Source organism: Sinocyclocheilus anshuiensis, unplaced genomic scaffold (assembly GCF_001515605.1).
Source record: "Sinocyclocheilus anshuiensis isolate Anshui unplaced genomic scaffold, SAMN03320099.WGS_v1.1 scaffold1820, whole genome shotgun sequence".
Classification (NCBI taxonomy): domain Eukaryota; kingdom Metazoa; phylum Chordata; class Actinopteri; order Cypriniformes; family Cyprinidae; genus Sinocyclocheilus; species Sinocyclocheilus anshuiensis.
Genome location: NW_015555821.1, coordinates 71,490 through 86,976, shown reverse-complemented (window position 1 = coordinate 86,976; position 15,487 = coordinate 71,490). Strand labels below are relative to the sequence as shown.

The following is a 15,487-nucleotide window of genomic DNA, read 5'->3' as shown; positions in this document are numbered from 1 at the left end:
TCATTCATTCATAGATTAATTCCTTCATTCTTGTTTGTTCATTAGTTTGTTCAGTTGTTCATAGATTCATTCCTTCATTCATTCTTGTTTGTTTGTTCATTCGTTCATAGATTCATTCATTCATTCTTGTTTGTTCATTAGTTTGTAGATTCATTCCTTCATTATTGTTTGTTCGTTTATTCTTAGATCCATTCGTTTATTCTTGTTTGTTCATGTGATCATAGTTTAATTCCTTCTTGTTTGTTCATTTGTTTGTAGATTAATTCCTTCATTGTTGTTTGTTTGTTCATTCATAGATTCATTCATTCTTGTTTGTTCATTAGTTTGTAGATTCATTCCTTCATTCTTGCTTGTTCATTTGTTCTTAGATTCATTTCTTCATTCTTATTTGTTCATGTGTTCATAGATTCATTCCTTCGTTGTTTTTATTCACTCGTTCGCAGAATCATTCGTTCTTGTGTGTTCATTGTATTGTAGATTATTTCCTTCATTCTTGTTTGTTCATTCATTTGTAGATTTATCCCTTCTTGTTTATTCATTTGTTCTTAGATTCATTTAATCAGTTCATTTAATTTATATTTGTTCGTCTGTTTATTTATTCATTCATTCATTCTTGCATTAGTCTGTTCGTGTGTTCATAAATTAATTCATTGTTTTACAATTTGTCATATATTTGCTTTTTTTCTGTTTATTCATTTATTCAGTCGTGTTCACTTGTTCATTTGTTCGTTTATTTATTGTTCTGTTCATGTGTCTATTACTGTGTTCTTTCATTCATGACCTTTTGAATGATTCATCTATTTATTCATATGTTCACTGATTTTTGTTCGTTCACATATTCATTCATCCATTCTTGATGGAAAATGTATTTGCTTTTATGTTTTGAAGCTATTTAGTTAGTTAATTTATTAAGTACATATAAGTAAATATGTTTAATAGTTTAAATTTGGTATTCAATAAACCCATTTAGGATTGAATCATGATTCCCAGAATTGAGTCACACTGAATTGTGAGGTTTCTAAAAATTCCCCCACTTAACGCATGTTTCAGGCCTTTTATTTGAAGAGTATCAGGTTTGTTTGTGTGTTTTAATAGAGTAGATAACAGTGAGACTGTTTGTGTGTATAAGATTAATCTGGGATTTAAATAAATGAATCATCTCAGATCATTTGTCTCATAATAACATTTGCAAACACGACACAGACCCAAACAAAACAGACGCGGCCCTCGGCCCATCATTAGATAGCATGGCTGTGCCGTGACCCGTTAATGGAAGGTAATGTACCCTACAGAGTGTTAATTTGGGGTGAAAGCAGCTCAGTGTGTGTGTGTGAGACAGTCAGAGAAGAGTTATGAGCCGGACTGCGTGCCATCGGACGGGTCAGCGGGCATCTAATGGAGGCATTCAATAATAATCTGCTGCTCGTGCCATGTCGTTTTACTGTGTGTGTGTTAGTGTAATGGTAGTATCCGGTGTATGTATTGATGACTCCAGGGATCGATGCGTCTTGGGTTACGATCCATCCATTATGTGCATGTGTGTGTGTGTGTGTGTGTCTGTGTAATATTGAAGATCTCTGCATTTGTGCTGGCAGTGAAAGCAGTGTTACAGACATGAACAGGAGAGTTTTTAACTGATCTGTCCATCAATTCTAATTACTAAATATAATGTAGAAACTTAAATTTTCTGTAAAGCTGCTTTGCAACGATTTGCATCGTGAAAAGCACTATACAAATAAACTTGAATTGAATTGAAATTCAGCCATTTGTTTGTTCATTCTTTCATTAGTTTGTTCATTTATTTGTTCATATATTCATTCATTACTTAGATTCATGCTTGTTCTTTTGTCTATTCAGTCATGTTCATTTGTTCATCCATTAGTTTATTTGTTGTTCTGCTCATTTGTCTTTTTCTGTGTTCTTGGATTCATTAGTTTATTGATTTATTCATTCGTATGTTTGTTGGTTTTTCGTTCATTCGCTCAAGTTATTAGTTAATTTGTTCATTTATTCTGTGATTTGTTCATTCTTGTTCATTGAATTGTTTTATACTAATTTATTAATTTGTTAATTCTTTTGTCTCTTGGTTCATTTATTCATTCATGTTCATTTGTTCATTCATTAGTTTCTTTGTTGTTCTGTTCATTTGTCCATTTCTTTTCTCTTTGGTTCATTTGTTTGGTAATTGATTAATTCATAGTTCATTGGTTTTGTTCGTTAGTTTATTAGTTTGTTAATTTATTGAATGATTTCTTCATTCTTTAATTAGTTGATCAAATCTTTAATTGATCATTCATTGCTTTAATTGATATGTTTGTTCTATTGTCTGTTCATTCATTATATTAGTCATGTTCATCTGTTCATTCATTAGTTTTTTTAATTTGTCTGTTCTTTGTCTAATTATGGTTTTTTATTTGTCAGTTTGTTGATTGATTCATCCATTCATTCATGTTTGATTATTTTTTGTTCATTAGTTTATTAGTTTGCTTGTCAATTTATTCCATCATTCTTTCATTAGTTTGATCATTTATTTGCTCATATGTCCATATTTATTCATTACATTAAATCATATATTCTTTTTTCTGTTTAATTTATTCAGTCATGTTCATTTGTTCATTCATTAGATTGTTTGTTCATTCATTCATTCATTTTTGTTCATTAATTTATTAGTTTATTCTGTCATTTGTTCATTCTTTCATTCGGTTTTTCATTCGATCATTTCTTCAATTGTTCATTCATTACTTTAATTCATGTTTGTACTTTTGTCCATGTACATGTACTTTTGTCCATACATGTACATTCTCATATTCATTCATTCGTTCATCCGTTTATTAATTCATCCATCCTTGTTTGTTCATTTGTTTGTAGATTCATTCCTTCGTTTATTCAGTTTGTCTATTACAGTGTTCTTTCATTCGTTTGTTCATACATCCAGTCTTTGTTCATAGATTCATTCATTTGTTTGTTCATTTGATCTGTTTATTCATATGTTCATACATTAATTCTTGCCCATGTTCATAATTTTGTTCATTATTTTGTTAATTCACTGTATGTTTGTTCTTTTGTCTGTTCGTTAATTTATTCAGTCATGTTCATTTGTTTGTTCATTCATATGTTCATTGATTTGTTTGTTAATCCATTCATCCATTCACATTTAGTTCGTAGATTCATTCGTTCAAGTATCAAGCGTAGCGTTAGTTCTGGCAGGTCACGTTAGTCAAGCTCGCATCAGCTGACCTTCAGCTGATCCCCATCTACCTATAGGAATATGACACCTATCTAAGCATTCATATATAAGGTCCCTCAGTATTATCAGCAGTTTTCGCATTGCTCAATAGCTAATTACCCTCCTCCATCCCCAGCTCCTCCTCTGTCAGTCAGGATTCATTCTTCTGATTCTCCTTGAATCAGACTGATTCTAAAATGTGTACATAAAATTATTGAACTTTAATGATATATCTGCAATACATTTATGTTGGTTCTGTTCTGTTTACCCTGGGGGGGTTATTGCTGCTGTCCCTGCTCTCATCCATGCTAGGCTGCATGGATGCGCAGGGAGTTCTTGCCCAGAACAGAACCATACCGCCAATCCAAACTGTATAATTGTCAATCATCTTTGACGATAGTGGTCCTGACAGAAATGTATTTATCCATCTGTTCATTCATTTATAAGTTTATTCATTCAAAGCAAAGAGTAGGAATGATAGAGGGAGCGTAAAAGAGAACGTCAGAGATCTCACAACGTCGTGTTTATTTGAACTTGAGCTAAAAATAAGCTGCAGTTACTCCATTAACCAGGGATCACTTAGAGACGACTGTGAGATCCTGTTTCATAATGAGACCCAAAAACAGTTTTTGCGTGTGAAGCCTCTCCGGGCCCCAAACGAGCTCGGCAGACGCAAATTACAGTATAAGAGGCTCTGAGAAAACTGACATTTGTGAATAAATTGGCGTAATGGGGATTTTCGTTGCAAAAGTTTATTTTGAGATATTGAGAGATGTGTTATGCATTCTAAACCTAATTTCATACAATGCTTCAAATGTACACCACCATTCAAAGGCACAGTAATATTGTGAAATATTATTACAATTTAAAATTACTGTTTTATATGGTAATATATTTAAAATGTAAATTACATTGATCACTTCTGATTAGTAATGTAATGAAATGTTATTGCAATTTAAAATAACTGTTAATAGTAATACTGTGAAATAGTCTTACAATTTAAAATAAGTTTTCTATTGTAATAGTATTATTGTGAAATATGATTACAAACTAATATAACTGTTTTATATTGTAATATATTTGACAAAATAAATAAAAATATCATGTTTGATTAGTAATATTTGATTAGTCGTGGCCTAATGCTTAGAGAGTCGGACTTGTCACCCAAAGGTGTTTTATATTGTAATATCTTTTAAAATGTTCATTAAAATAACCACTTTTGAACAGTAATACAGCGAAATATTTTTACAATTTAAAATAGCTGTTTTATATTTTAACGTGCTTTTATGTTGTAATGTATTTTAAAGTATAAATTAAATTAGTAATGATGTGAAATATTATTACAATTTAAAATAACTGTTTTAATATATTTCAAAACGTAAATGAAAATGATCACCCTCATACATCTTTGCTAAATTAAAGTATTAATTTCTTTCGAAAATCTTACTGACCCCAGACTTTTTAATGCGTGCTGGAATTGAAATTAAAATGATCACCCTCATACATCTTTGCTAAATTAAAGTATTAATTTCTTTCGAAAATCTTACTGACCCCAGACTTTTTAATGCGTGCTGGAATTGAAATTAAAATGATCACCCTCATACATCTTTGCTAAATTAAAGTATTAATTTCTTTCGAAAATCTTACTGACCCCAGACTTTTTAATGCGTGCTGGAATTGAAATTAAAATGATCACCCTCATACATCTTTGCTAAATTAAAGTATTAATTTCTTTCAAAAAATCTTACTGACCCCAGACTTTTTAATGCGTGCTGGAATCGATGATTTGCAAGCCCATCATCTAATGGAAATTTTGAAATGCATCAAAAAGCAGTACGCTTCTTTACATTTCCCACTCACTTCCTGATGTTTTATGTTGTCTGTGTTTTTTTTCCCAGGTGATGATGACTTCCTGTTGGGATTGGGTGAGCTGCCAGAGACCTTCCCCAGCGACCCTCCAGAGCCCCTCCCACACTTCCTGCTGGAGCCGGAGGACGCTTACATCATCAAGAACAAAGCTGTCAATCTCTACTGCACGGCCACGCCTGCCGCTCAGATCTACTTCAAATGCAACGGCGAGTGGGTCCATCAAAGAGAACACACCATAGAGGAGCGGGTGGACGAGACGTCGGGTCAGTCACACACACACACACACACACACACACACACAGCATCACTCTCCTTTATGGGTCGGAAACATTACAGCCTTTTCTGAGGTGCAATAAAAATGTGATAGCTCTGCTTTATTCATGGTTTTCATTGCTAAAGGTGCTGCTAGAGAGATAGATAAACCCCTTCCTGACACGTACAGGTTTGTGTATTATTTATGTGATGTTATGAGAGCTTTTTTATGAAGGCTTCTTTATATGACTGCTATGGACACAGGGAGTAAGTATAGTCAACACCAACTGTGATCAGAGACACGACCTAGACCACTTTCACTGACCGTGGATATATATGGAAGCTTGTTTCCGCCATGGGATAAAAACAAACCAAAAAAACTTTTTATCTCACAATTCTGAGAAAAAATGTCTGAATTTCAAAAAGAAAGTCAGAATTTCGAGTTTATATCTCGCAATTCTGACTTCTTTTCTCACAATTGTGATTTACAGAATATCGCACAATTCTGATATTTTTCTCAGAATTGCAAGTGTATATCTTGCAATTCTGCGTTTATATGCTGCAATTCTGAGTTTATATCTCGCAATTATGAATTCAGATCAATTTAGTTCAATGTTGATTCAATTCAGTTTAAAAACTGTCAGTGTTGCAAAGTTCATCAATTATGAAACAAGTTTAATTCAGCCACACTGTAAAAATGTTTTTTTTTTTTCATAGTTGTAAAAAAAAAATGGAGTACATTTTGCAAGAAAATAATACTTCAGTCTTTCTACTTTAAATTTTTCTTAAATGTAATTTTTTTTTATTTAAAAAAAAAATGTAAAAACATTTTTTAAATTTAAATTTTTTTAAATTTAAAATTAATTTTGTTTTAATTTTTACATTTTAAATGTTTAAATGTTGAAATTTTTTAAATTGTAAATTTTTTTAAAATTCTTTGTAAAATTTGCTAGCAATTTCTGAGTGAAAATTGTTTCAAAGTAAGTCCTACATCATATTTTTTCAGTGTATAAGTAGCTACAAAAACTAATCTACAATAGTCATTATTCAGCTCAAGTAAGTTCAATGTTGATTCAATTCAGTTCAAAAACTGTCAGTGTTGCAAAGGTCATCAATTATGAAACAAGTTTAATTCAGCCACCGTAAAACATTTTTTTTTTTTTTTCCAAAGTTGTAAATAAAACATTGGAGTACATTTTACAAGAAAATACTACTTCAGTCTTTCTACTTAAAATGTTCTTTACATTTTTATTTATTTATTTTTTTTACATTTTTAAAATGTAAAATTTTTTACATTTAAAAATTTTTAAATGTCTTTGTAAAATTTGCTAGCAATTTCTGAGTGAAAATTGTTTCAAAGTAAGTCCTACATCATATTTTTACGTAGCTACAAAAACTAATCTACAATAGAGTCATTGTTCAGCTTAAGTAAGTTCAATGTTGATTAAATTCAGTTCAATAACAGTGTCAATGTTGCAAAGTTAGTGTCATCCGGCTCAATTCAGTTCAGATTTTGTCCTCCGATGGATAGTGTCAGTGCAGTTAAATCGATAACATTATTCTTTAATAATTGTCTTTTAAACAGAAGATACTAGAGATTCCGAGTGAAATAATTAAATAAATAAGGTATGCACTCGCAATAAAAAAGGTGTTTTATTGGTTTTATGGTTTCAAGAAGAACCTTTAACATGCGTTTGAGGAGCCAAAAAGTGTTGTTCTGTTTTTAAGAGTGTTGTTGATTTAATCAGGTGAGCAAAACAACAGTGTCTGTTGTCTTTTTCGGTCACAATTCTGTAGCTCAAACTGTATTGCATTGCATTAGCAGTGCCAAGGTCATGGGTTCGATTCCCAGGGAATGCATGAACTGATGATATGGTATGTATACATCCAATGCAAATCAGAGCATCTGCCAAATGCATAAATATCTTTTCATACAGAGTAAAAGCCAAGAACAGTGAGTGATCCAGATCCACTTTTGGTGATAGTCAAATGCTAATGTGTTACAATTCATAGTCATTTCTTTTCCACTTTCAAAATGTTTTATACAAGGAAACTTGCAGTGACATAAAAGTGCAGAGCAGATGGGTATTGGCATATTGGTATTACTGGTTACTGTACTGGTATGAAGAAGATGAATAAGTGCTAATGAAACATAAATTAAAGATTTTAATTATCGACTACCATGTTCAGAAGTTTGGGGATTGTAAGACTGTTTAATGTTTACAGAAGTCTCTTCTGCTCACCAAGGCTGCATTTATTTGTTAAAAAATGCAGTAAAATCAGTAATATTGTGAAATATTATTACAATTTAAAATGACTGTTTTCTATTGTAATATTTTGTAAAATGCAATTTATTCCTGTGATGCAAAGCTGAATTTTTTAAGCATCATTACTCCAGTCTTCAGTGTCACAGGATCCTTCAGAAATCGCTTTTGATCAATTTAATGCATCCTTGCTGAATAACAGTAATAATTTACTGACCCCAGACTGAATGAGAAATCTAGCTATAGAATAAGACGTTTTAGGTGAATGTTTCACCTATAGCACTCAATTGCAGCAGCACTAAGAATGCAACAATCTTAAAATGAAACCAAGCTTTTGCGCTCACATATTTGCATATGTTTTAGGCCTAATGTATGCTGTAGAAGACAGAAACACTGCCGTGCATTTCAAGGTTAGGTTAGTTCGATCATTCAGAGCAAAAACAGCACGTATTGGCTGAGGCTGAAGCGCAATCACCTCACCGCAGCTCGGTGTGGGCGAGCGAAGAGCTCAATTCATTACGCAGAGGTTAACAAGCTCCTATTGAGCTAATGACTCTAATGGATCTTTGATATCAACCCGCCGCAGTAATTCTGCTCTAATATCTCTGCGGTGGAAACTTTACTGTCATAATCACACCTCGGATATTACTCGGGGTCAGAGCGTGGAGTTATTACGGGCCGCCGAAACGAGGCCAGCTGCTCTAAACACTATCATTGAACTTTATCGAGTGGCCTTAATGTGCGATGGTAACGTTTATCATAAAAAACTATAGTGCGTGTGAGAGAGAAAGAGATTTAGAGAGAGAGAGCGAGAGAGATAAAGTTTATGCTTTTAATTAGATTTTCACTCTCACTGTTTGGTTTAGGTCTGTCTTTGTTCGCCGGCCACGAGCTCCCTCTGGCATCGCTATCTGTCTCTATTTGGGATGGTGTAATATCGTTATGAATCAATTTCATTGTTCGTTTTGGCAATTGTGAGTAAACAAGGTTAAATCTGTTCCTTGTCATGAAAGCTGGTGTGTAATCGGCTCATGGTGTGTGTGATGAGTGTTTTGTGTTTCCAAATTGCGCAGAAGATTCAGATTGAGCCTCATTATCTGGTTCAGTCAGAAAGACTCTTTCCTGCTGCGGTCTTGGTCTCAGAGGGCCTCGTTTAAACAGTGTTAGTATATTTACACAACAGAACGGCGTTCAGAAAAACATCCGCCATATTCACAAAGTCAAGTAAGTTTCCATTGTTTTCTAGAAGAACGATCATTTATCTTTTGGTGGGCAATAGTGATGGGATTTAAGCTTATAAAAACTGAATGTATAACATAATTAGAAAAAAAAATATTGTTGAAGTATTCATCTAATATTTTTAATGCATGAAAAATGCTGCACAGGGACATCCATGAATGTTTTTTGGAGTGATCATTAAAATGAATCCTTGAATCACTTGATTCATTGGAAATAACAGTTTGAACTGATTCACAGAAATTAATCAAATTTACTGACTCTAGCTGCTTTTATGCAACTGAATTTGAATTCTGGGATTGCATTTAAACATCTCAGTCTTGAAGCTCATTTATTGAAAATATAAACTACCATTCAAATGTTTGAGGTCAGTAAGATTTTTTAATGCTTTCGGAATAGGTCTCTTCTGCTCACCAAGGCTGCATTTATTTGATCAAAAATGCAGTAAATACAGTAATATTGTGAAATATTATTACAATTGAAAATAACTGTTTTCTATTTGTATATAATGTAAAATGTAATTTATTTCTGTGATGCAAAGCTGAATTTTCAGCAGTCTTCAGTGGCACATGTTCCTTCAGAAATTATTCTACTATGCTGATTTGCTCTTTAAGAAACAGTTATGATTATTGTCAATTTTTAAAACAGTTGTTCTGCTTCATATTTTTTGTGGAAACCATGATACATTTTCTTCAGGATTTTTTGATGAATAGAAAGCTCAAAAGAACAGCATTTATTTGAAATAGAAATCTTTTGTTATAGATTATAAATGTCTTTACTGTCACTTTTGATCTATTTGTTGCATCCTAGCTGAATAAAGCAATTGATTTCTTTAAAAAAAAATTACTGATCCCAAACCTTTGAACAGTAGAGTATGTTTGTGAACAATATACTCGCATGCACAGTTTTTCAATGTTTCAGATTCATCTGCGTTGTCTGTTCTTGACAGACGTCCCAAAGAGAAAATTGCAACAGGAATTCAGTTTTTATTCACAATAATCCAAAACAAAAGTGTGTGTGTTTGTGTGTGTTTGTGTGTACTTACAGATCTTATTGTAAACGCACCCCATCCCATTATTGCTGTCATTGATTTTCTGCCTGCGTTTATGTATGTGTGCTTTTACATGCTTTGTGCGTTTTTATGCTTGCAAGGCTGCGCTGTATTGATATTCATCCAGCAGTCAATGTTAGAGGTGTTTTTTAGGCAATATTATTATTGCTAGTGCTCATAGTGCTTTGCACAAACCTCTAACATTAAATGTTAAGGTTCAGTGTGGGTCGTCCTGCAGTGATTGTGTTCAGACTTGAATGATTCCTCAAATCATGTGTGTTGTTGAGGAGAGGTGAGCTGGTACCTTAAGTGGTCAGACACATGATTTTCACTTGCTGGACAATAAAACAGGTGAAAAAAAAAACTTACAAAAACAGACTTACATTGGTCTATAGATGTTGCTCTGGTTCTTCCTTCAGAGTATCTCAGAGATTTGTGAGTTCATCCACAAAATGCTCATGCTCTGAATGAGATATGCATTTTGTCTACATATTTTTGCAATCCAAACAACCCCTTTCATCAATGAAATGCAATTCTTGTTCACAGGTGTGGATGAAATGTATTGCATCTTTGCATTTCTATTTACAACATGCAACCTTGTTTTGTCTTGAAATACTGCATTTTACATTATACACTGCAATTATTTGACACCCCATACAAAACAAACGTGGAATACTTAAAACATATGTGGAATGACAAACTGTGCCGAGTTCCACGTCCCAAAACATTTTTTGTACGTTAAGCGACTATTCGTGAGCTTAATTAACTGCAGATATATATGGAGAAAAATATTTCAAGTCTTTTTCTAAAAGATGCAAATAGTGCAAAAATGCAATTTTTAGATAATTTCAGCCTGAGATGTACCGTCACTATTTTTTGTACACTTTAAGATAAAAGTTCCTCAGAATCTCCCAGTGACTACGATAGAATGTTTTGCACACAAAATGTAATTGACAGTGCATTCTGTTTAGTGATTGGTCTTCTTACTTACATTTATTTGCATACTGATTTGTGATTGGTCATTTCTTTCTTGCATCTTTTTAATCATCTTTAGCCGCCTTGTATTGTTTCTGCTGCCTTGCAAAAACTTTAGGTGATGCAAATCGAGTTTCCTATTTGTTTTTTAACATCTATTTTAAATAATTATAGTTTGTTTGGTATTTTAATTTTTTTATTTCGCGTTGTCTGTCTGTTAGTCGTTCAATTTCTTTGTGTGTGTGTGTGTGTGCACTGCAAAAATCATTTTCTTAATCAGTATTTCTTGTTTTCAAAATTAAAGCAAATTAAATCATTTAAGAATAAAAATTACAGAATTAAGAGAACATGCATTATTATTTTTTGTCTTGTTTTTTCATGATCACAACTTGATTTCCATCCATTTTCTCATGATCTTGACTTGAGTGGAAAATGTTTTAAGCATAAATTCACTGTAAAATTAATGCTTAATACAAGAAGAAAAAACATTATTTGTTCATACATAGATATATTCTCTGAAAGCAAGTCTTATATCCTATGAAATTTGCTTCTCAAATAAATGTATCTTGTTGTAAGTATATTTTAAAGAAAACAACGCAAAATCCCTGCAGTGTGTCTGTCTGTCTGTGTCACTCACTGCATCGAGTTCTTGAGTGTGTATACCATAAAGTTAGATCATCATTCTTCACCTCATCCTGTGTGAATCCTGCTCTATGCTCTTTTATAGCTGCTTGACCATGAATGATGTTTGTTTGAACATTCATGTGTGTAAGTGTGTCTTTTCACCTCACTCCTTCTGTTCAAGGCTACAGGTTTCTGCCGTTCACATCCAGCATTCTGCACCAAATTCTGCCATAAACACAAAAACCCAAAGCACTAAACAAATAAACACAGAGGGTAAGTGTGAACTATTGATTTCTATCAGGGAATATTTCATGGAGACATTGAGGGGTTCATTATTTATACATGTACAACAGAAGTCTGCTGGCAGAGCACTAAAATATATATAAAAATATCTCACTTGCATCATGTGACATCGGTGTGATCGGCACTGACGTGGTGGGAGATTTGTAGAATCACAAGCCAGTAACATCATCACTTTGAGGTACGATATCTGTATCAGTAAGATCAATTCCATGCGATATAATTAAATCTAATTAAATTAGATTTAGCTGTTCACAGGGCATCTGAGGAACTTTGTACACAAAAATGTCAACAGCTTTGTCAGGCCTGATTTATGCAATTTCGTGTGAACATTTTACACGTTCATACAGTTCCACGGTCATACAGATTTGGACAACATGAGGGAAATGTTCTTGAATACGTGTTATTTTAGTATCACTGATATTCTATTATAGTTTTTGTTAATATTCTGAATTATATTTTATATTTAAGCCTTTTCTTTTCACTTTAATTTTAGTTAATATTTTTATAATTGTGTTGTGTTTTTGTCATTTTATAAGTTTTTGTTTTTAGTAATTGTTATTTATTAGTGTTATTTAATATTAGTTATTTTAGTACTTCAAGTTAAACTAAATGAAAATGAGAAAAGTTGCCTTGGCAACTAAATTAGATAAAATAAGTTTAATTGTTTATTTATATTTTATTTCATTTAATGTTTATTTTGATTCAAGTAACACTTTTTTTTTTTGCAGTTATGTTTTCAAATTGTTACCATTTATTATTTCTACATGATCTGACTATGAGGGAGAGGGAGTTAATAAAAACCTAATTAATAAAAAAAAGTAAAATTAAAATAAATAAATAAATGTAAAATAAAAACAATCAATCAAAAATTAAACACAACAATTAAACTAGATTAAATATTGTATGTTTACCTTCATGTCAGTGCGAACATTAATAGACATCAGAGAACCATGAATGTGAATGTGTTTTTAGATTATTCAAATATGAAATATTGTATATCAAAGAGGCTTTGCTAACAAAAAAGTTTATAGGAACCCCCTCTGTAACCTAATGTAGGCATGTTGATTTAGTCATATCAAATAATATTTTTGTGACCCTACAATGACAATTAATTATGGTTTAATTCAAAACTATGAATTATTGTACAATTTATGGTAAAAAAAAAGGAACATTAAACAGTAAAGGAACATTCCCAGAAGTCCATACATGACACATATGATTATATTTTACATATTATTACATTTACAAATTTACATTTACATTATTACAAATATTACATTTATTATTATTTTTTTTTTTCTTCTCAATTTGCTATCAGTAATGTACATTTTGGTGTTTTTTTTTACATTTTGTCATCAAGTTATTTTTTTTGTTGTTTATTATTTATTTGTTTTATTTTTTCCATTTAATTTCTGTCAACCACAGCTGCCAGTTTTTAACCATGAATTTAAAAGTTTTAAAACATGCAGTTTAATATCTTTTGAAGATGTGCTCTCATTCAGAGATGTCCAGTTATTGAAGCAGGATTGGGCATAAGGCTGATGTTTGCACGTTTAACATTTATTGCATCTGACACACACTTTTATCCTATCTGACTTTAATTGCATTCAAACTGTACAGTTTATCAATTCGAACCCATGACCTTGAGATTGCTTACTCTGCCGACTGAGGTACAGGAACGCTTTGAGACGGGAATGTTTACACAAAAATCCTGTCTCTTGTTTAGTTCTTGGCATATTTTTTAGATAAGTATGCACAGCCATCCTGAGGATTCTTTGATCAGCTGACTCTCACAAAACTCATGCAGCTACACTTTCTTTGCAAGTACTTGTAATGCAGAAATTGCGGATTGCCTTGTTACATAAAAAAGTTTTGTTTTTTTTTTGTTTTTTTTTTTAAATTCTGTATGTGTTGTCAATCAGTGTGGACCAGACATTGTGCCGATAGTCAAACGTCTGGCGACGTGAGTCTGATGCGTGTGTGTGTGCAGGTTTGGTGGTGAGGGAAGCACGGATCGAGATCTCCCGGCAGCAGGTGGAGGAGTTGTTTGGTTTGGAAGATTACTGGTGCCAATGTGTCGCCTGGAGCTCCGCAGGAACCACCAAGAGCCGCAAGGTGCACGTCCGCATCGCATGTGAGTATATAAACACACACACACACACACACACACACACAGTGCTTTTATGAGAGGAGTCTTTGCTCTGTCTGCTCTGACTGCAGGAGATTTCTCTGTCTGACAGACACTTTGGCTTCATGTTTATTGACACACACGGTCTGTGAGAAAGTCTGTAAGCTGGATGAAGGTAATGGAGTATTTATGCAGATCAGGGTCTGCAGACAGGAGACTGTCTGGAGCACACACACACACTCACAAACACGGGGGACTGTCTGGATATTGCTTTATGGTTGTATTAATCTTGTTAATTTCCTGCAGTTCATCTTGAGTGTGTGTGAGTTGGGAGCAGGTTATCGGTGCGGCCCAAGGGCACTTCACTCTACCTCTGTCGTCTCGGGTTGAGTGTGTGTGTGAGAGAGACACAGGGACATGGAGACTGAAGCTGACTGGCAGTACAACACAATAAACTTCCTCTCATCTGGATGCTTTCAGGATCAGAGCTAAATAAATCAACAGATAGACAGATAGACAGATAGATAGATAGATAGATAGATAGATAGATAGATAGATGAATGCATGAAATAGATATTACAAAAAGTAGGTTTAGAAAGATTTTAAAAAAAAAATTTCATTCTTTTTTTTTTTTCATTTTAAATTTTTGGGTGAACTATCCCTTTAATAAATAAATGTTTTGTTAATATGGATTTTTTTATTTTCAGATTTTTTATTAATATGTAAATATGAAATAATTTTTTATGAAATTATACTCTATTAATAAGAAACTAAAATTGCCAGTAGGTGGCAGTAAATGTTTTACTGAGTAAGTAATTGAGTCATTCATTCATTCGATTCATTCAAACTGCTGATTCATTCAGGAATGAAGTAAACGGCTCTCTTTATGAATGGGCCATTAAATGATTGGTTCACCCGATTTGTTCAAAATTAGTTGCTTTCAGAAACTGTGTTGCTTGGAGACACACAACAGTTCTGCTGTGGCTTTAATAGGTAATATAAAAACTGATCAAAAACATACAATATTGTGTCTAAAATATAACAGTAGCTTCTTATTTAGTGAACTGCTGTATAAAATCAATACCACATTTGCACATTTGGGACAAAAACAGCACTCGTGTGATACTGAAAGTGAAAGTGAAGTGACGTGTGGCCAAGTATGGGGACCCATATTTGGAATTTTTGCTCTGCATTTAACCCATCCAAGTGCACACACACACACCGTGAACACACACCCGGAGCAGTGGGCAGCCAATGCTGCGGGGCCTGGGGAGCAGTTGGGGGTTTGGTTTCTTGCTCAACCAGGGTCTCACCTCAGTCGTGGTATTGAATGGAGAGAGCACTGGTTATTCACTCCCCACACCGACAATTCCTGCCGGACCTGCGACCTTCGGGTTACAAGTCCGACTCTCTATCCATTAGGCCACAACTGCCCCCCACGACTGCCCTGGACTCGTGTGATATTGCTTAAAGGGGTCCTATTATGCTCTTTTACAATGTCTTGAATTTGTTTTGGGGGTGTACTAGAACATGCTCTCATGCTTGGTGGTTCGAAAAAC

At 33.3% G+C, this 15,487-nt stretch overlaps 1 protein-coding gene across 1 annotated transcript in view; it reads left to right on the top strand.

The window, feature by feature from the left end:
- Positions 1–5,124: 5,124 nt before the first annotated feature.
- LOC107675312 (netrin receptor UNC5C-like) overlaps positions 5,125–15,487 on the top strand; it is a gene marked incomplete at its 5' end in the record, with an annotated part of 57,796 nt that continues 47,433 nt past the window's right edge. The window contains 2 exons of the mRNA XM_016469612.1: positions 5,125–5,358; positions 13,791–13,934. Of these exons, the coding sequence (XP_016325098.1) occupies positions 5,125–5,358; positions 13,791–13,934 (378 nt within the window). The remainder of the gene's footprint in view (positions 5,359–13,790; positions 13,935–15,487) is intronic.